At 36.9% G+C, this 22,798-nt stretch overlaps 1 protein-coding gene across 1 annotated transcript in view; it reads left to right on the plus strand.

The window, feature by feature from the left end:
- Positions 1-18,503, plus strand: part of KIF11 (kinesin family member 11) — a 45,365-nt gene extending 26,862 nt beyond the window's left edge. The window contains 7 exon segments of the mRNA NM_001192185.1: positions 1,321-1,479; positions 3,856-3,962; positions 10,723-11,002; positions 13,179-13,401; positions 14,723-14,871; positions 15,743-15,859; positions 17,753-18,503. Of these exon segments, the coding sequence (NP_001179114.1) occupies positions 1,321-1,479; positions 3,856-3,962; positions 10,723-11,002; positions 13,179-13,401; positions 14,723-14,871; positions 15,743-15,859; positions 17,753-17,887 (1,170 nt within the window). The 3' untranslated portion in view covers positions 17,888-18,503.
- Positions 18,504-22,798: the final 4,295 nt, after the last annotated feature.

Here is a 22,798-nt window from a genome sequence, read left to right on the forward strand (position 1 = left end):
ATATTCTTATTATCTCAAATTGTTAAGAAAGAAACTCCACATGAATTCAAGGGACCCAGGACTTGTTAGTTGAGAAGTGTTTACATGCAGAATCTGTGGGTTTTGAGAAGGAATCTGGAGGAGGGAGGAAGAGAGGATGCTGTGGTCAGGATGCTGACCATTGATGTGGTCTGCAGAATCATGGCTAAGAAAAACGAGAGGAAATGATCTTCAAGTATCACAGCATACATAGCAGTCTATCATATGGTGTGTGTGTGTACATATGTGGTTATATATACATATGTATGCATACCTGCCTAAATATGGATAATAAAATACCTCTGCGTGCGTGTCTGACTCTTGGCGACCCTATGGACTGTAGCCCACCAGGCTCCTCTGTCAGTGGGATTCTCCAGGCAAGAATACTGGAGTGGGTTGCCATGCCCTCCTCCAGGGGATCTTCCTGACCCAGGGATTGAACTCACATCTTCTGCATTATCAGTTGGGTTCTTTATGACTAGGGCCACCTGGGAAGCCCCAAAATACCTCTGCTGCTGCTAAGTCACTTCAGTCGTGTCCGACTCTGTGCGACCCCATAGACGGCAGCCCACCAGCTCCGCCGTCCCTGGGATTCTCCAGGCAAGAACACTGGAGTGGGTTGCCATTTCCTTCTCCAATGCATGAAAGTGAAAAGTGAAAGGGAAGTTGCTTAGTCGTGTCCGACTCTTAGCGACCCCATGGACTGCAGCCAACCAGGCTCCTCTAGATGTGTTTAAAAATGGTAATAATCGTCTCTCAGAGGTGGGAGTGGGACGGGGGCGCTAGGGGCTAGAGGGGAAAGGAAGGGACTTTTCTCTGCAATACTGTTTTCTACCTTTTCTAATTTATATGTATTCAAAAAAGTAAAAATAAAAAATAAACTTAGAACATTAAAAAAATATTTTTTTTTTTGGCTGTGCTATGTCTTTGTTATTGCAAGAGCTTTTTTCTCTAGTTGCAGTGAGCAGGGCTGCTCTTTAGTTGTGGTGTGTGGACTTCGCATCGTGGCGCCTTCTCTTCCTTTGGAGCACAGGCTCTAGGGTGCATGGGCTTCAGTTGTTGCAGCATGTTGGCTCAGTAGTTGTGCTTCTGGGCTCTAGAGCACAGGCTCAATAGTGGCTTGTAGGCTTAGTTGGCTCTGCAGCTTGTGGAATCTTCTGGATCCGGGATCGAATCTGTGTCTTCCTTCATTGGCAGGTGGATTCTTTACCACTGAGCCACCAGGGAAGCCCCTAGGACATTTTTTTTTTTTTTTTTTAATTTAAGAAAAGAAAGAAAAAAATTATTTTTTTCTCTTCAAAGATAGAAGATCAGAAGAAGGAAATGGATGGCTTTCTTAGTACATTGTGTAACAATCTACATGAACTAAAAGAAAATACAGTTTCTTCCTTGGCTGAATCACAGAAGCTGTGTGAAAACTTAACTGAAGACATGAAGAAAACAAAGAAAATCCAGTCACAGGTATATAGGTGATTTGAGTGTAAAAAGAAAGCTTTATGATCTTTAGATCCCTGTTACAGACTGAATGCTAGGTAACTAAATTAGACACCTGAAAAGACTGTCAGCACTTGTGCTTATAGCAGTAATTAATGTGAAATAAGAGTACTTCTCTTGATCAGTTAACATTTGATGATTTGCTACATTCAGAGCACAGTGAGACAAGACAGTCCTTTCTTCATATCAAGAAGAAAGCTGAAGCTGCAGAAATATTCCATTGGGAATACAATTAGAAGAAAATGATGAAAGCATTTAAAGTGAACTTGTGTCTACATTATAACCCAGATGACTCTAGTGATTCCAGCAGCACAGTAGCTGTAGTAGTGGCAGAAGGAAACAAAGCTTAGCAGGAGAGGAGAGCCAGAGAAGTGACAGGGAAAGCTATAGGTTGCAATAGATTTATGAACTCAGCCAAGAATGGTGGTGGCAGAGCCTAGCTGCCTCAAAGAAGACACGTTTTAGACAATACTTATGTGTATGGGCAGAAAAACTTGAGAACTATATTTGTGACTAATTGTGTAACAGTTTATTTTAGTTTCTATTCTGTGGAAAGTGTAAAGCATTCCAGCAGAGGGTTTTAATGTAGATTTTATTTTTTTGCACCTATTCTGTTGTTTGCTAAATGTAATAGTCTGATCATGACACTGAATAAATGTGTCTTTTTAAAAACAGTCTACTCTGAAGCCATTTTGGTAAATACCCCAACGTTGTGAAGTCAGATTTCCTTCAGGGTGATGCTGGGTTCGGAATTTATTTACAGCCTGCTTGGGTGGAGAAGGCCTTGTCTTCAGAAAGCTTGTTGTAGTTGAACTAACAGTTACTGTGTTATGACCTGGCGTTCACAGCTAAAAAGGTCACCCAAGCAAAGTCATGGAGTTTTTAGGTTACTAATATGATTGTTGGCACATCCTATGCAATATATCTAACTTGAATTGTGGTGCCATGTAAAGTTCTAGATGGAGTGAAGCTTGTGAATCATCCATTATCATGTGTAATCATTTAATAACCTCTTGAGAGAATTCTTTGGTGTATAGTGCTTAGGACGCCATGCTTTTACTGTTGTGGCCCGGGTTGTTCTATCCCTGGCCAGGGAACTAAGATCCCACAAGCTGCGCACTGTGACCAAAGAAACCAAACCAACCAAAACAAATACACCCCTCTTGGATGGAATGAAAAAAAAGAAACTTTAAAATAAGATTGTTTCCCTAACTGATAAGCATAAAACTTTTCACACAAAAGGTTAATATTGAAATTCGTACAAGTAATAGTTAACATTTATTGAGCAACTCACTATGTATGTATTCCTCCCACCAGCGTAGATACAGGTTCTATTACTAGTTCAGTTTTCTGATGAGGAAACTGAGTCCTTGGGAACATCTGACAATATTTAGATCCCCATATAGCTATGGTGGGGATTATACTGCCTGAAAGGAATCCATTTTTTTTTTTTTTTTAGGAATCCATTTTTGAAGGAGCTTTTCTAAATCTTTCTAGAACATATTCTTGAAATTTGAAATTGCAGCAATTTCTTATACCTCTTCATAGAGTGTTTGCCTTTAACCTGTCTAGATCTTTTTAGGTATATATTCTGAGGAACACCTATGATGTGAAAAGTATTTTAGCATGAGTGACTTGACTTCCTTGGCTTAAAAGAAGCAGGTTTACTAACTGAACTGTTTCTTAGATATTCTAGAACTTGAGGTTAGCACTGACAAACCTGTTTACGTGTAGATAAATCTAATACCTGCATTTCCCTCTACTTTGAGATTAGCAGAAATACTGACATTTTATTCAAAACCAATGTGTTAAATGTGTATTGTCAGCTGCTGTTTTATTCAGAGATGTGTTTCAAGATGCCACATATGAGAAAATGATAAGCTCTTTTAACATTAAAATGATCCAACTAGGTTCTATAAAATGTTTCAGCTATATTGGTTGATAATATTTTTGGATTGCTTGACTCATTAGATTTTCAGCATTACTTTCCCTTCTAGTAGTGTTATCAGTTAAGAAGCAACTATGTGTATCTGTCAGAATGGTTCTCTTTTTGGTTTATTTGGTTAGTTCTGAAGTACACTGAAAGCAACTTGTTACTTATAGTTAAAATAGCTTGCTAATTTAAAAGTTTGGTAATTATTTAGTTTTTTAAAAAGTGCCTGTAATACGATTATTCCTTTAACATCACTTCTACTACCTTCCTCTGTCAGAGAGGTGGAGTTAAAGATCTCTTATCAGGAATGTGAATCATTCTCACCTATGGGAAAATACTTTATATCAGTATGGAGTAAAAGTTTAACCATTATAATTTCAATCTTTTCCCTCCCCACACCTTTCTTACAGGAACTTTACCAGTTAATCAATCTTTGGGAGGAGAGATACTGTGATTTGGAGGAAAAGTGTAAAAACATCCAGAAACCACTTAGCAGTGTTCAAGAAAATACAGAGCAGTAAGCTGTTTTTAAATTTCTTTAGCTTTTCTCTCCCTGAAATTATTTCTGAATAAAGTTTAAATAGTACAAATACTATCAACCCATTTTCTCATATATTTTATTATGTTCATTTTATCATCCTCATTTCCTCTCTCCCCCTTTCTCTGTAATATTATATACTATATTAAATAATTATATAATATTATATAGTACGTTGAAGTGATGTGAAGTGAAAGTTGCTCAGTTGTGTCTCTGTGACCCCACCAGGCTTCTATGTCCATAGAATTCTCCAGGCCAGAATACTGGAGTGAGTAGCTGTTCCCTTCTCCAGGGGAACTTCCCAACCCAGGGATCGAACCTAGGTCTCCCACATTGCAGGTGGATTCTTTACCATCTGAGCAACCAGAGAAGCCCATATAGTTTGTATGTTGTATTATATAATATTGCCTGTAGATGAACAATCTTTTGAATGACAGTGGATATAGATATAGATATATTATATAGCATATAATACTATATATATATAATTTTCTGAATAAGTTACAGTCTTTGTAATCTCCACTTTCCCCCAAATACTTCAGTGTATATCCTAAAAATATAAGATACTGTCTTATGTAATAATTATTTTATTAAAAATTTTTTTTAAATTTTATTGGAATATAGTTGATTTACAATGTTGTGTTAGTTTCAAGTATACAGCAAAGTGAATCAGTTAAACATATACATATATCCCATTTCTTTTTAGAGTCTTTTCCCATGTATAGTATTACAGAATATTAACTAGAATTCCCTGTGTATACAGTAGGTTCTTATTATCTATTGTAACAAGTATTTTAAATTAGAAAGTTAATATTGAGAACTACTGTTATCTAATATACATACCTGATTCAAATTTTGCCACTTCTCTCACTAATGTTTTTTATAAGAAAAAAATAAAAAAAGATTTTCCTCCTGGTCCAAGATTTAATTCAGAATCACACATTGCATTTGTCGTGTCTCTTTGAGTCTCCTTTAATCTAGAGCAGTCACTTAGTCTTTGTCTTTCATGGCCTTTTCTTTTCCGTGAGCATAGAATATTTATTTAGTAGAGTGTCCCTTATTTGGGGTGGCCTTCATGGTTAGTTGGAGTTGCCAAGCATAACACAAAAGTAGTGTGTTCTTAGTGCATCTCAGATATCAAGAGGTTTAACTTTGATAATTTGGGTATAGTATTGTCCTCTAGATTTCTCCCCTGTAAAGTTCCTTTGCAATTAATAAAGAACTTAAGGAGAGATACTTTGAAACTATATAAGTATCCTGTTCTTCCTAGAATCCATTGATATGTATATCTGAAATAATTATGATAGTGGTTGTCAAATGATCTTTTTCTAATTCCATCATTCCTTCTACATGTGTTAGCTGGCATTCTGTTGAGAGGAAGAGCTTTCCCTTTCCCTTGCCATTTATTCTTATTCATTTATATTATCATGTACTCATGGATTCTTTTATCCTCTGGGTTATAATCCACTATTTTTTTATTTTGATGCTCAAATTATCTCAGGTTTTTGTTTTGTTATTGTTATCTTTTTTTTTTTTTGGCTGTGCAGCATGGCATGTCAGATCTTAGTTCCCTGAAGAGGGATCAAACCTGTGTCCCCTGCAGTAGAAGCATGGAGCCCTAACTACTGGGCAGCCAGGCAGCTCCCTGTCCCAGTTTTGACTAGTGAGAGCCTCTTCAAGTTGTCTTCTGTGTCCTTTTGATATGATCTGTCTCTTTTGAGGAGTTGCCAAGAATCAGACACAACTGAGCAACTAACAGACAGACACATAGCGTGGTGTTCCAGTAATCTTGTACTTTCTCAGCTCCAGCTCTAAAATCACAGTAATAGCAACCAAGATCTGGGCACTAGACGTTCTTACTGCTACTGGGGTGTCATTTCTTCTAAGGCTTCTCAGGTGGACATAGCTGGAAATATATGTGTGAATGTGTACATATGTATGTGTGCACATAAGTATCTTTTCAGTTCATATTTGTGCTACTTTTTCAGACTGTGAGAAACTTGGCTTTCATCCACAATGTATTTACATATTTGCTCAATTTTAGAATACACATTAAGTAATTTAACAATTTCTAACTCATATTCATGATGAAATACCCTGCTCTAATTAGTAAATATATATTGAACTCCGGGAGTTGGTGATGGACAGGGAGGCCTGGCGTGCTGCGATTCATGGGGTCGCAAAGAGTCGGGCGCGACTGATCTGATCTGATCTGATCTTGGCAAACTCTGTCTCTGGGCTGGATGCCTGCTACTGCAGATAATTTTATTGACATATCCATGTTTGTTTACTCCATCTGCCAGTTTGTTTATGTGTTGCCTTTGGCTGTATTTAGCTGCTTTTGTACCGCAAAGAGTATATCAAAGACTACTTGTAAGCCTAAAATATTTACTATCTGGATTTTAAAGAAAAAGTTTGCTGATTCCTGCATTAGTGTTTAATGTTACTTTATAGTTCATTGCTTGCCAGTCTCATATCCTTATCATATAGCTCAATCAGACTTATGTTTTCTTTTAGAAGTTTTATAGTTTTATGTAAGATTTAAATACATGAGTTTTTTTTAAAAAAATTTGACCTTACCACGTGGCTTGCAGTAATTTAGTTCCCTGACCGGGATCAAATCTGAGTCCTTGGCAGTGAAAGTACCAAGTCCTAACCATTGGACTGCCAGGGAATTCCTCATGATCTGGTTTTTAATTTTTTGTGTAAGGTGTGGGGTTTGTCAAGATTTTTGCCTGTAGATATTATAAACTCACAAGGATAAGAATATTCTGATATTTACCCCTATTTTTGCCCATTAAATTGTTCCTTCCTGAAGTTTCAAGCTTTCTTCTGTTTGGAGAACTTCCTTTAGTCTTTAGGGTAGGTCTGCTGCCCACAAATGCTGTTTTGCTTTGTCTAACAATATCTTGATTTTCCTTTAATTCCTGAACAGTATTTTCACTGGCTATAGAATTCAGGGTTGACAAGTCTTTTCTTTCAGCACCTGGAATATGTTGTTTCATTTCCTTTTGGTCTCCAAGAGATGAGAAATCCACAGTTATTCAAATCTTGTTCATGTATAGGCAGTTTCTCTGTACCTGCTGTCAAGATATTTTCTTTGTCCTTAGTTTTTAAACGTTTGATTATATTGTGTTTGCTTAGGTATTTCTTTGATTTAATCATCTTTGGGTTTGCTCAGCATCTTGAAGGTGGCGCTAGTGGTAAAGAACTGGTAAGAGATGTGGGTTTGATCCCTGGGTCAGGAACATTCCCTGGAAGAGGGCATGGCAGTCCACTTTAGTATTCTTGCCTGGATAATCCCATTGACAGAGGAGCCTGGTGGGCTGTGGTCCGTGGGACTGCAAAAAGTCAGACACAACTGAAGCAACTTAGCAGCAGCTTCTTGAATCTGTAGACTTATGTCTTTTACCAGACTTTGAAATTTTCATCCTTTTTTTTTTAAAACCAAGATTGATCGATTGATTTTTTTGGCCTTGGCACACAGCTTGTGGGATCTTAGTTCTCCAACCAGGGATTGAACCCCAGGCCATGGCAGCACCAAGTCTTAACCATTTGACTACCAGGGAACTCCCTCCATTATGTCTTTGAACATTTTTCCGCACTGTGTTTTTTCTCCTCTGATTCTAGAACTTTGATGACACAAATGTTCAGTTTTATTTTTTTTATTGTGGTCCCATAGTTCTCTGAGACTATAGATATATAGTCTGTTTTCTCTTTGATAAGATTGAGTAAATTCTATAATCTGTCTTTATGCTCACTGACCCTTCTTTTTTCCTGTTTGATCTACTGTTGAACCCATTCAGTGAGATGTTTTATTTCAATTACTGCTTTTTTTCAGTTTTATAATTTCCTTTTACTTCTTTTTAAAAATCTCTTCTATTTCTTTGTTAAGATTCTCTTTGTCTGTTTTCTAGATGTATTTTAATTGCTCATTGAAAACGTTTTTATGATGGTTGATTAAAATCCTTATGAAATTGTTCTAACATTTGAATTATCTCAGTGTTGGTACGTATTGTCTTTACACATTCAAGGTGTGATTTTCCAGAGCGGTTTTCAGTTGTTTCCTGAACATTTTGTTTGTTATGTTAGGTGATTCAGAACCTATTATTAAAATCTTTTTTAAATGGGAAGGTCTTGGCCCCCTTTTGGGGCTGTGATTCCAATAACAATTTACTTTTCAGAGCCCCAGTAGTATTATTATGGCATGCTTCATTCCCGTGCTGCCTATATGAGAAAAATCTGTATTCTGCTTTTGATGACTAGTGTTCTAAACATGTTATGTAGGACAATTGGTAGTGCCATTCAGGTCACCCATATCCTTACTGAGATTCTGTTTACTTGTTCTACTAATAAAGGGGTATTGAAATTGATTTTAATTGTAGATTTGTCTGTTTCTCTTCTCAGTTCTGTCAGGTTTTTGCCTCATATAAGTGATACTCTGTTGTAGATGCATACACAGTAGGGTTGATATATCTTGGAGAATTTACCTTTTATCATTATGTATTAATAGAGTCCCTTTTTATCTGTGATAGTTTTTGTTGTTCTGAAGTCTACTTTGTCTGAAATTAATTCAAAATCTTCTGGCTCAGATGGTAAAGAGTCTGCCTACAGTGCAGGAGACCTGGGTTCGATTCCTGGGTCAGGAAGATCCCCTGAGAAGGAAATGGCTACCTACTCCAGTATTCTTGCCTGGAAAATCCCATGGACAGAGGAGCCTGGCAGGCTACAGTCTGTGGGGTTGCAAAAAGTCACACAGGACTGAGCAACTTCACTTTCACTTTCTTTCAATACAAAAAATGTCAGTTTTCCATTGACTGCTATTTGCATAATATAGCTTTCTCCATCTCTTTACTTTTGAAGTAAGTCTTTATATTTAAAGTGGATTTCTTATAAACAGCATATAATTGGGTCTTGCTTATTTTTTTTTAATCAAATCTAACGATGTATGGCTTTTACCTGGTGTGATTAGACCATTCTCATTTAAATATTGGTATGGTTGGATTAAAACCTACCATTTTGTCATTTTCTATTTGTTGCATCATTTATGCTTTGTTTTCATTTTTTCCTTTCCTAATTTAAGTCAAGCATCTTTATGTTTTCATTTTATCTCCCATTGACTTGTCATTTATGCTTTTAAAATTACTTTTCAAAACTGGTTTTCCTAAGATTAATAATATATGTTTTAAAATGATTTTAATCCACCTCCAAATAGTTTGCTGTTTCGTGTATAATGAAAGGACCTTAACAGTATATCCCCAATCCCTCCTTCCTAGCGCATACGCTTTGTTTTCATGTATTTTACCCAGTACATTGTTCCTCTGCTTTATCTGTTTTCTTTCTTAATATGGCTTCTAGAAATTTTTAAATTGTGTATATGACTCATATGTCTGTTGAATGACACAGCTCTAGAATTCTGGATGTCACCTCTCCTACTACTAACTCCTGTCATCAGTTTTTCAGTTCTGTTGTTGGTCCTGTTCATTATTACATGTTCCATTCTGAACTCTTCTTTCTGGATTCCGAATCTAGGAAGCATTTCCCCACTTTTTATTTCTAGTGGGTTGTGATTCCTTGAGGGGATGGATTTGTGTCAATAACCTGTAAGCTTACCACTTAATTCTCTTTTCCTTTTTCAATTATTTCCACTTTGTCTGTAGCTGAACTTTGGTTTCGGGCACATTTGCTTCCCCACTTGATTTGCTCACATGGTGTACCATTTAGTGGTGAAAGTGAAGTCGCTCAGTCATGTTCGACCCTTAGTGACCCCATGGATTGCAGCCTACCAGGCTCCTCCATCCATGGGATTTTCCAGACAAGAGTACTGGAGTGGGTGCCAAAGGGTAACCTTCATTCCCCAAAGTTTAACTCTGCTCCTATGAGATGACTTTGAATGCTATTGATATTATAGGGAACTTTAAGGAGAGAAGGAAGCCATTGATGAATTTTAAATATATATTTTGGTATTAGTTTCGTATCAGCATTATGTTACATTGCAGTATATGTTCTATATGTATAATTTGTCACACCTCAATATACTTGTCTTTTAATTATTAGAAAGTTTTATAATTGGCTTTTTTCTATAGTATTTATAATTTTTTATTTATTTTGTGTCATAGACAAGGCAAAACTGCTTAAGAACAGAATGACTTAACTGATTGTGGACAGTTTAGGAACTGTAAACTAGAGGCTACAGGCAATAGGAGATGTTCTTAAGTAACGTAATTCAGTGGTTGTTTAGTTGGCTAAAGTTGTATCCAGCCTTTTTGCAACCCCTGGGACTATAGCCCGCCAGGCTTCTCTGTCTATGGGATTTTCCAGGTAAGAATACTGGAGTCGGTTGCCATTTCCTTCTCTAGGGGATCCTTCCAACCCAGGGACTGAACCCTCGTCTCCTGCATTGCAGGTAGATTCTTTACCACTGAGCAACCTGGAAGGAGTAAAACACTTCGGCAGAGTTCATTTTAATAACCATATAGTTAGTATTATAAGAGGTATGAAGTAAAGTGTCACATCTGGAAAAGGGCTGAAAAAGGTTTTATAAGAAAAGAGATATTTTCAAAAGTCATTTAGTCACAGATGTGGTATCAGTCTGCTGTGAAAAGACAAGAACTTGAACTCTAGAATAAGACTACTGAGGTTTGAATATTCCATTTTTGAGCTGTGTGATCTTGCGCAAGTTATGTATCCTTTGAGTCTTAGTTTTTCATTTTAACAGTGTTATTCTTTTTTCCTATAGGAAATCTAAAGATATAATTAGCAAAACAATTTCTCACAGTGAAAAATTTTGTGCTGATTTTGATGATTTGTCAGAGGAACTCAGACATTTTAACCAAGAAGGTACAAAATTGGTTGAAGAGTCTAAGAAACACTGTGATAAACTCAGTAGCAACCTTGAAATAATTTCTAAAGAGACCGAACAGAGATGCGAGGCTCTGAACACAAGCACACTTTGTTTTTCTGAACAGTGGGCATCTTGGTTAAGTAAAAGGCAAGAGGAACTTCAGAATTTATTGAAGGTAATTACTTTGTAACTGGAACCTCCCTTGGGGATAACAGTGATAATCAGAAGATTTTATATTCTTGGCTAAGAATTGGCTTCAAAACACATGCTAAAGTATAATGAATAACTTAAAATTGTAGGCCTAACAGTTGGTATGCTTATACACGATCTTGTTTCACATATATGCGTTTTCTAGATCTCCAGATGATTTAACATTTGTCTGATCTGTCCTATATCTATCTTTGGTTTTTGATTTGTTAGTTTGGTTTAGAGCTTGCTGTCTTTTGGTATGTAATACTTTTCACTTATCCTTCTATTGCTTTAAGTATTTAGGACATTGTTCTGGTTACTCAGAAGATATCTGATAGGTTTGTGGGTTTGCTTGAACTTAACATTTGCATGAACCCTTTGTGCCTTGGTTTTCCTTCTGTGCAAGGAAAGGATTTTACTACTATTCTTAGAAATTAGGTAAAAGAACTTACGTGTTTTAAGCTATATAACCTATTTTCACAAAAAGGAACCATGACTAGTAGAAAAATAGATAATTTCAGGTTTGGAGCAGGAAATATACCAGATGAGCCTATAGATCTTGTCATACCAGAAAGTAAAGATGCTGTTAAAGATGAATGGAATTGTCTCAAAAAGACTTAGGAGACACTCCCTATAGAGGTGGTACAATTGGAGCATCATGAGCAACAATTGCTGCAGTAAAGATATATCAAATATGTTAAAATTGATAAATTCATAGAAATTTCATTAGTCTCCTTTGGATCATGCTAGGGAAGCAGTAAATTATTCTAAGAAGTGGTAAATGAAGGGAAACAATTGAAAGGTCATCTGTCTTTCCTGAAAGAACTCTGTCTTGGTTTAGCAGGGTAGTGGATGACGAAAAGTGTTTCAAAGAAGAATTCCAGCTAGTAAAATGCAGAAGAAATGATAGAATTAGGATATCACCATCTTGCAAAACCCTAGTGAAATAATCCTTGTGGACCTTAGTGACTGCGTACACCATTTGAGCAAAAGCTGACGAGAGATCTTTATAATAAGAAGGTGACCATACTCAAACACACTGGCTGATTTTTTTCCGTGCAGCTTGTGAGATTTTAATTTCCCAACCAAGGATTGAACCTCGGCCCTTGCCAGTGAAAGCACTGCATCCTAACCACTGGACGACCAGGGAATTCCCCACACCGATTAATCTTAACGTGAGAGACACAACCAGGCATTATGTACTTTCAGTACCACCTATGAAATATTCTTGCCCAAAAGTTAAAACCTGGTCTAGATCAAGCCTTTAGATCTAACTAATTTGTAGAAGATACAGAGGACAAATGAACATGTGAAAATAACAGAGGTGCAATTGAACATATCTAATAATTGAGATATTTAGTAGAGCACAAATACCTGGTTTCTTCAATGAAATTTTCTTTTAAAGAAGAAAGTATGGATAACCTATATCAAAAGAGAGTTCAGACCTAGAGGGCCTTAAGCCCTGGTTTGCCTAGGATAGTCCTTGTTTATATTTATTGCACTGGGATAATTATTATTAATGGCCCTTTTTACTCTTAGAATATCTCAGTTTTGATGAGAAATTATATAGTCACTTACTTAAGACATATCAACCAAATCTAATGATGAATTCTGATTCAAACAAGTCTGAAAAACATGAGAGAACTCATGAAATTTAAACAGACTAGACATTTGATATAAAGAAAGGAATGCTAAATTTTTTAGATGTGAGTTCAGTTCAGTTCAGTTGCTCAGTCGTGTCAGACTCTTTGCAACCCCATAGACTGCAGCACGCCAGGCCTCCCTGTCCATTACGAACTCCTGGAGTTTACTGAAACTCATGTCCCTTGAGTCGGTGATGCCATTTAGATGTGAGAGTGGTCTTAAAAAGTTCTTAACTCTTGGAGAAGTACACGATGTAAAAGGATAAAATGATACAGAAATTGCTTCAGAACTGTCTTGGCTTCAGAACTGGCCAGTCTTAATTGATCTATATCCCATGTAGTAATAAACAGTGAGGCTGGGTAGTGAATATAAAGGGATTATTAGTATTACTATTTATACTTTTACGTGTGTTTCTAAAACCTTTGTTATGGAAAATTTCAAGGTAAGAAGTTAAAATGTTGCATAAAGCACTGGCAACTTTGATCTTAGTAATGAAATCTCATTTGCATCATTTACAGGTTGTAAACCAAGGCTGTGAGACTTCAAGTTTAGAGATTACCGAACAGTTAAGTGGGCATAAAGCAGCTAATGAGAACCAGCAAAACTTTTTTCTCAGTCAGATAACTATTGATGAAGAAGAATTAATGACACGAAGTCAAGAACTTAATAAAACCGTAAAAATAGGTTTGAATAAGCTTAACTGCTTTCTACAACAGGATCTGAAACTGGATATCCCAACAGGTACTTTTAAAGGGAAATTGAATTAAATTTTTGAAGTTGAATTCAACTGTATACAGTGCTAGTTGTTCTTAGAAACTAGGTCCTGCCATTCCCTGACACACATTTACCATCTCACTCTGATTAATTCAAATATGGAAAAACTGGAATCCTAAAGTAGGTTTAATCAAGCATTAGATGATATACATGGCATATACTCCCAGAAACTTGGGCAATCATAATTCAGTAAAAGTTTACAAACATTCAGGCAACTGGCTTTATTAAGAGAACACAAAAAGAAAGCCTACCATCTATGTAGCACTGTCTATTAAAGGACATTTTCATACCAAAAGTGGAGGAATGTAATTAAATAAATCTAGTTCAATGCAAGGTTCACCACACTGTACATTTTTTATGTGCACCTCTCCTTTTGTCGTGGACCGTTTAGATTGGCAATCAGGAATTACCATTTGGGGAGGTCAGAGCAGTGTAAGCTATAATGTGAAACCTTCATGAAAGAAGGTTTAACACAGGATGTTAACAACTGTTTAACACAGGATGAGTAATTGAGGTATTCATTAGGTTGCAGTAGTGGTGACACTGTAAACTTACTAAAATTCATTGAGTGTATTTTGTGGTATGGAAATTATACTTTACAGTCTTTTTTTTTTTTTTAGCAGTTATAAAAGGAGATGGCACTAAAGGATGCTAGTTAATTTTTCCCCCCAAGACTCTTGATATTTATTATCCATTTTCCAATGAAATTAGAAATATAAATGTTAAGTGAAAAGGCCAATGCCCATGTAAATTATTAGAACATGAATTATTATAAAGAAATGTAACTGGGTTAATATTTACTTTCCACCAAATTTACAGTAAAATGATTATTCCTGTCTAACTGATCATGCTGAGAAAATTGTATCTTATTCCAATAATGTTGCCATCTTTTTCAGAACACTCTGAATCCTTTTAGAGCCTACAATACATCTTCTGTAGGTGGAAAATTTCATGTTTTGGCATAGATTGCATCTTGCAATTGGTTGAGTTGTCAATTTAGGAAATATTTTAAGCAACATATGCCTGACAGATAACAAAATTGATTCTCATATGTGGCAGTGCTTATATTTTTGGAAGACAAAGACTTACTGGGAAGTATAAGTTTTAGCATTAAAAAAATGCTGGGAGAGAAGTTCAAGAGGGAGGGGACATATGTATACCTATGACTGATTGATGTTGATGTATGGCAGAAACCAACACAATATTATAAAACAGTTATTTTTCAATTAAAAAAAAAAACCTTACTCATAAGCCACATTTCAATTTTTACCACTTATATCCACTAAAGGTACGACCCCACAGAGGAAAAATTATGTATACCCATCAACACTGGTGAGAACTCAGCCACGTGAACAGCTCCTTGATCAGTTGAAAATGAAACAGCCTGAGCTGTTAACAATGCTAAACTGTTCAGAAAACAACAAAGAGACCAGTCAGGTAAAATTTATTTTAGGCATCATAATTTTAGAATTCTCCCATAAACTTTGTTTTAAATTTACCTTTATCTATTTCTTGTATCACTTATTTTGGCTGTGCTAGGTCTTCGTTGCCGCTTGAGGGCTCTCTCTCGTCGTGACAGTCAGAGCCTACTCTCTGGTGGTGGTGGCTTCTCTTGTCGCAGAGCCGGGCTCTAGGTGTATGGTCCAAGAGTTGGGGCACGTGGGCTTAGTTGCTCCTTGGCATGTAGGAGCTTCCTGAACCAGGGATCCACCGATGTCCCTGCATTGCAAGACGGACTCCTAGCCACTGGACCACCAGGGAAGCCCTAGACGATGTTTATGTTGTGTTATATTATGTGCTCGATATTGTTCTGAGCATTTTACATATGTATTTACTTAGTCAGTTCTCTCAGTAACTCCATAAGGTGAATGCTAGTACTATCCCCATTTTAACAGGTGAGGAAACTAAGAATCACCTTGTCCCAAATCACAAGGATGGAGCTGGAAGTAGAATGTAGAGAATCTCTACAATCTGTGCATTTAACTATAGTAATTATAGAAAAGTTGGGAAATTGTAAAGTAACAAAGAAGAAAGTAAAAAGTAAACTATAATCTCTTTATTCTGAGATTATCACATTTAACACTTTATTATAGGTACTTCTCTATGTGCAAACATAACAGGAATTATTTTTATTATTTTGTAGACTTTCTGCTAATTTTGTTGAGATTTAACTTTTAAGTAAGGGACATTGTGTTGTTTTTCAAAGAGGAAAACTGCCTTGTGTGAAGATTTTTTGTAACCCCACCCCCACCATGTGAAGATTTTTGAGCCCTGGGAATTTATCAATTCATCTAGCTTCTTCTTTTAGGACTTGGATGAAGAAAATGCGGTTCTGGTGCTCACTGTTGAAGAACCTCTGACTCAGGAACCATCTGTAGATACTAGTTTGGATTGTTCATCAAGTGGTGGGGTTCCATTTTTCCAGGTACCTGACTGTATCTTGTTAGATAACCCTTCCACATCTAACATAAATCTGTTATTTGCTATTCAGTATCAAGGCATTGCTCTTGATGGATGGAACAGGAAAAGTATTTTAGTCATTCCTTTGGGATGGCTTGTTAACTTTTCTGGTTTAAAGAATTTATACAAGTATGATAATTGGTTAGGGTTTTATTGGTAGGATAAATAAATGCAAAATTTGACTTATTCCCATCCTTGGCTGGTAATCTTCTGTTGTTATCCTTACCCCTTTTCTACTTCCTCCATACTCAGAATGATACTAAAAGCAGTCATTTCTCTCTTCCCTCCACCTTCAAAGTGGATGTCCTGGAGCCTATCTCTGCCCACAGTAAGACTTTGAAGGCTAAGACGTTTAAATTGAGACAGAATGCCTCTCCGGTTTAATGACTGAGTCTCCTGCCTGAGGCTTTTCTCCTATTAACTATTCCCCCAGGTAGCCTGCACTTCTCACCTGCCTTGATCTTGAGCATTTACATCCTGTGCCCTCTCCTTCCCCCTTTTCACCCCTTTTGCGAGTATGATACTCTAAACTGTCTAATCTTTTCCTCTCATTTAAAGGCATAAGCCTCAACAGAGTCTGTGAAGTAAGAATTTCCTATTCTAGCTCAGATTCCATTAAATTCCTCTCTCTCTGCATCAAGGCAATTTTATCCTCCAAATCTTCCTACCTTTTGCTTTATTCTTTACTATTAGAAAACGCTAGATACATTTCTATTTTTCAACCCTCTCTTCTATCTTATAAAATTAAGAAAAGAGGGAAAGTTAAGAGGACTTAAGTGACTGCTTAATCCCTATTTGAAAATTCTTTCATTATTACAGCATATGATGTTCTGAAGGCCAGGCTTAGTGGTTCAGTTATGGCAAGGAAGTTCCTACAGTACCAGAAATGACTTGGGACTGGATTTTAGACCTTTAGCTAAAGTCCAGAAATTATTTTTTTCTCTGATATCTATCTGATTTTGGGAAGTTTTCTAGGTTAGAAACTCTAAAGCTGCTTTACAGTTTGTCTAAGAATTGATGAGTGGGTCTATAAGAAAAGTCATCAGTTACCTAAAGCTCTCTAAGGGCAAGTACAAGGATTCCAATGAAGTATTCCCAAATGAGAAACACGAAATAAGTTTTTTAAAAGATAAAATATAGGTTAAATAAAAAGTATCTTGAGATAGCCTATAGATCTATGCTTAAAATAGAATTACCTCTTTTTTTGGGGTGGGGGGCGCTGCATCTTGCAGCCCATGGATCTTAGCTCCCTGACCAGGGATTGAACCCTGGCCCTGGCAGTGAAAGCACAGAGTCCTAACCCCTGGACTGCCAGGGAAGTCCCTGAATTGCCATTTTTGTACAATAGCCCATCTTTGTTTCCCTAGAGCAAGATTGCTAGCAGCAGCACTATTGACATTTTGAGCTGGCTGGCTAATTCTTTGTTGTGGTGACCTGCCCTGTGTATTATGTGGTATTCATTAGCAGCTTCCCTGGCTTCTATCCACCGAAAGCCAGTAGTGCCCCTCTAGCTTTAACAACCAAAAATGTCTTCAGACATAAGCAAATGTCCCTAGAGGCAAAAGTCTCCATGTTGATAAACCGTGGCCCTACAGTAAAATCTGTAATTATTTTTTTGGAAAACCATACATAAAATTAAATTTCTTTCTCAAACACACCCCCCACTTGGTGATAAAATAAGAAGGCATTCATTTCTACTTTCCAGGCAAAGTGTTGGCTCCAATTTGTGCTGAGTATTTCTAAAGTTTTCCACACCTAATTTCTTCCCTATAACCCAGAGAATTTTGAAAATAGAATATGATTAATATGTGTCACATGTTACTTTATATTGACTTAATTTTCTCCCTTAAATCCACAGCATAAAAAATCACATGGAAAAGACAAAGAAAACAGAGGCACTAATCCATTGGAGAAGTCTAAAGTAGAAGAAATCATAGAGCAATCTGTTACGAAGAGCAGCAGGTTACCTCTACGAGCCCAGAACAATTTTTAGTTAACTTGAGGATTGGTAATTTTACTTTTTAAGGAAAATGAAAAATAAAACCTGTAACCCCAGAACTTGAGCCTTGTGTGTAGATTAAAAATGAGTAGAAAATATCAAGGCAATACTGTAAATGTAGTTGAATTTACTGTCTACTTATTTTTCTGTCATTGCTGTAGTTCCCTCTGTGTTAAGTTAGATTTCATTTGGGATTTGCATGGAGTAAATATGTATTTCTAGCTTTTGATATAAAATAGCTCTTTCAGAACAAATGAAAAGTGTTTTCTTGTATATTACTAAATAGCAGATAGATAGACGCTGCAGTGTTCTTTTAGGCTTGAACTTATATGGGTAAATATCACCAGCACTTGGTCTTAGGAAGGCCATATCCTTTCTTTTCTTAGTATGATTGAATTATGTTTATTTTTCCTTACCTCCTTCCCTAGACTTTTTTATTCTGCTTTCTCAGCTCACTTTCTCCCTTTCTATTTGTCACCAAACCATTTGTAGAGCTAGAAAATGGTATCTATCCATTATTATTAGGAGATAGCCAGAGTTTTATCTAGAAATCTTTGACACTTTTCTGTGGTTATCTCTAAAATCACTGTCAACAGTAAACATAACCCTGGAAATATCCCGTCAATATTTTTGTTTACCCCTACATGTGAAAAAGCATTTCATTCCTTTATGAGGCCTAACGTATCAGCCCCTACACAGTTCACAAAAAGCCATTCTCTCCAGAATATAGATTGCTATTATGGGAGGAAAACCCTGAGTTCTGATTAATGGCTGTGTGACCCCATTTTGAGGCCTATGTCTTGTGCAAAAGGTCACACTGATTTAAGGGCTTTTTGAAGCTATTGATTATGAGTGTAATTTATATTCTTTTGTTTACTTGGTGAAACTTTTTGTTGTTCTTTGTATATAATAAAATATGTGTGTATATATTTTTCTCTACTGAAATCTTAACCCTTCATTGAAGGTCCCTGATATTTTTTTGATCTAGCAGCCAAATTTCTGGAAGTTGGGATGTTTCAGCATGAAGAACCAGAGCACTTAGAATATTTGCAAAGAATAAATTTGTGCCCACGTCAAGTTAAGTGTAGAAATTCAGAGTTTGATTTTGATAACTAAGTAAAACCAAGCCCTGTTGGAGAATTAGAAAACGTGCTACTTCAAGGAACTCAATTTGCCTTGCAGAGTATTAATTATCTTAATAAAAATGATCATATAATTTCTCTGCAAAATCAGATGTCAATACAAGCTATGAATAATATCTAATAAACATAAGCTACCCTTGGTAATAAATTTGATCTCTACATTAACTTCCTTGTCTCATTATTTCTTATTTTGCAGTGGGTATGTTTACAGAGTTAAGCAAGTTGTATTAAAATTCCTAAAATAGACTTCTGCACAGGTACCAGCAAGGAAGAAAGGCCTTGGTAAACATCCCAGCTTTCCGTTGCACCCCACAGGGCTATACCTTAGTGTGAGATGAATGACAAACAGATTGGCCCTCACAGGGCCTGGAGTCCAGCTTTAAGCCATCTCATTCCCAAACTGTTTTAAGCTTATCCACTCCAGCACTCTTGCCTGGAAAATCCCATGGACGGAGGAGCCTGGTGGGCTGCAGTCCATGGGGTCACTGAGGGTTGGACACGACTGAGCGACTTCACTTTCACTTTTCACTTTCATGCATTGGAGAAGGAAATAGCAACCCGCTCCAGTGTTCTTGCCTGGAGAATCCCAGGGACGGGGGAGCCTGGTGGGCTGCCGTCTATGGGGTCGCACAGAGTCGGACACGACTGAAGCGACTTAGCAGCAGCAGCAGCAGCAGCAGCAGGAATGCTAATGCAGCTGGCTGAACAGCCTACAGAAGCCAAAATAAATCAGGAGAATTTTAACTTCTAGAGCCTTAAATTAACTTGGTACATTTTAATATACATTGTGAAGCACTCAAAAGGTAACCCTCAGCAAAAATAGAGTAGGTAGCTTCAAGGGCCCATCATTCCTCCTCAGAGATGAAAACATTCAGAAATAATTTTGTCATAACTTGGAAAAACAGAATTTTATAGAACCAAGCAAATGTCGCATCAGGAGCAAAGTAACCTAAGAATTAGGAAAGCCTTTTGGTGTTCTACTTGCCCTTGCTCCATCCCCCTTCCCAGCACTGTGGTAGTCTTGAAGACAGGCAGAAGCCCAGGGTTCTCAGAGAGGGACCTGTTCCCTGGTCCCAAAGAAGCTGAGGCAAGTTTTAATCTCAAAAAGTTGTTGAAACCTGTTTAGGCCAAAGTGAAGGACTGAAGCAAGGGACTTTCCTTTGTTTCAGCTAACGCTGAACTCAGGTTGAAAAATGGAAGGCATTTCTCGAAAATATTGTAAGCAAATAACCTGCTGCCACGTTTGGCAAAAGATTACAGTTGAGGTAAATAAAGGTGTGCCCAAAGCCTGAGAGGAAATAATGGGAGAGGATTTCCTAGGGAAGTCAGGCTATTCAAAAACAACATTGTATACTAAGGAACTGAGAAAGCCATCTATGTTTAGGGCAAGTTGCATCCTTAGAGAAGACCTGAGAAGACCTAAATGTTCACTGCTGGCTGAACTCAGCTCAGCACAAGTAGGAAGTGAAGGCTAAGCAGATTTAAAAATGATGTAGCTAAGCACTAAAGGAGTGCTCCAATATAGCCACTCTACAAAGACTAGGAGGAGGTTTTTTCCCCTTTTGTTTTCTTTTAATTCTTGTCTTATATTTTTGCCACCGGCATTCAAGGAAATCTGTCAATACTAGCTGAATACAAGCAAAAAAGTCTTCAAAGAAAAGTCAAGTGAGACTTTACAAAAAAAGTTGAGAAAAGTCACTAAACTGCTACAGCCCACAGCAAGGAACAAAAACAAACCGCGAGGCATGAAGAATCTGATTGCCAAACTTACCATAATATTCAAATGTTCAGTTTTCAACAAAAAACTGGGAATTTTGCAAAGTATGGCTCATTCGCAGAAGAAAATAACAAACTTGCTGAGGGAGCATAAACTTTGGACTTTCAATCAACTGTCTCAAATATGCTCACAGAGCTAAAGGAATCCAGTAAGTTGTCTCCACAAATAGAAAATATCAGTGAAGAAATTGTAAAAAGGAACCATACAAATCTGGAGCTGAAAAGTAACAAGTGAAAAAAATCACTAGAGGCTCCCAATAGTATAAATGAACAGGCAATTGAAAGCCAGTGAACTTGAAGCTAAGTCAATTGAAATTGTCCAGTTGGAGAATCAGGAGGGAAAAAGAATGAAGGACAAATAGAATTTAAGAGACCTGTAGAGCATAATGAGACAACATTTGCAAAAAGGAAGTACCAGAAGGATAGAGAAAGGAGCAGAAAGAATACTTGAAGAAATAATGGCTGAAAACTTAGATTTGCTAAAACACTCAAAGCTGCATATCCAAGATGCTCAACAAGTCCAAACAGTATAAACTCAGATCCACAAGACACATTATAACTGAACTGTTAAAACTGCAAACAGAATCTTGAAAGCAGCAAGAGTGTAGTCTTCAAGAAAATGCAAATTAAAACCACAGTTAGATATCACTTCACATCCACAAGAATAGCTGTAGTAAAAACAAAATAACAAAAACAAAACAAAAATAACCTCCCTGTTGGTCCAGTGGCTAAGACTCTGCACTTTCACCGCAGGGGGCCCCAGGTTTGATCCCTGGTTGGGGAACCCAAGATCCTGCCTGACAGTGCGGCCCAAAACAAAAAATAACAAGTGCTGGTGAAGACAGTGAGTGGAAACCCTCATATACTGCTTGTGGGAATGAAAAACGTCAGCCACTGTTTAAAAAGAGCTTGGTGGTTCCTAAACAAGATAAACGTAGAATTACCATTTCACCCAGCAAATCTACTCCTAGATAGCTCTCCAAGAGAAAAGAAAAAATTTATCCACACACATCTGTACACAGATGTTCATGTTAGCACTATAAATGCTATAAACAATACAACATAAAATGGATAAAATAACATATAATGGATTATTACTTAGCCATAAAAATAATGAAGTGCTGATACCTGCTACTGTGTGGATAAACCTTGAAAAAAATGCTAAGTGAAAGAAGTCAGATGCAAAAATTCATATGTTGTATGTTTACATTTGTATGAAATATCCAGGATAGGTAAATTCATAGAAGCAGATTGGCAGATGAGTTGGGAGAAAGGGAGTGATTGCTTAACAAATGTGGACTTTTATGATGTTGGAAATGTGTTGGAACCAGGCAGATGTGGTGGTCGTACAACACTGAATATACTGAATGCCATGGAATTATTTTTTTTAACTAAAAATTTTGAGGTATAATTGGCACATATTAGTTTAATTGTACAATTTGATATTTGTATACATTGTAAAATCACCACAATAATTCTCACAATTATTCATTTTATGTGATTTTGACCTAAGAATAAAAGCCACTCAAAGTATAAAATGAGTCCTATCATCTATTAAAGAAGAAGTACTTGAATCATAAAGGCATTAATATTGTAGGTAGAACTGATTAGCAGATAGTAAAATGTTCTTAAAGAAACATGACAATTTAAACATATGTTGTATACATTGTGTGCCCATAAAACACAGCTATTTACCCTCCTTTAAAAGTAACTGGGCTTCCCTGGTGGCTCAAACGGTAAGGAATCTGCCTGCAATGCAGGAGACCCAGGTTTGATCGCTGAGTCGGGAAGATCCCCTGGAAAAGGGAATGGCAACCCACTCCAGTGTTCTCACTTGGAGAATTCCATGGACAGAGGAGCCTATCGGGCTACAGTCCATGGGGTTACAAAGAGTTGGACATGACTGAAGGAGTTGGCCATGACTGAGCGACTAGCACTTTCACTTTCAAAAAATAATCCAGTATACAAAGAGTAAAAGTGAAAGTCA

This window comes from Bos taurus, chromosome 26, assembly GCF_002263795.3.
Source record: "Bos taurus isolate L1 Dominette 01449 registration number 42190680 breed Hereford chromosome 26, ARS-UCD2.0, whole genome shotgun sequence".
NCBI classification, from domain to species: Eukaryota; Metazoa; Chordata; class Mammalia; order Artiodactyla; family Bovidae; genus Bos; species Bos taurus.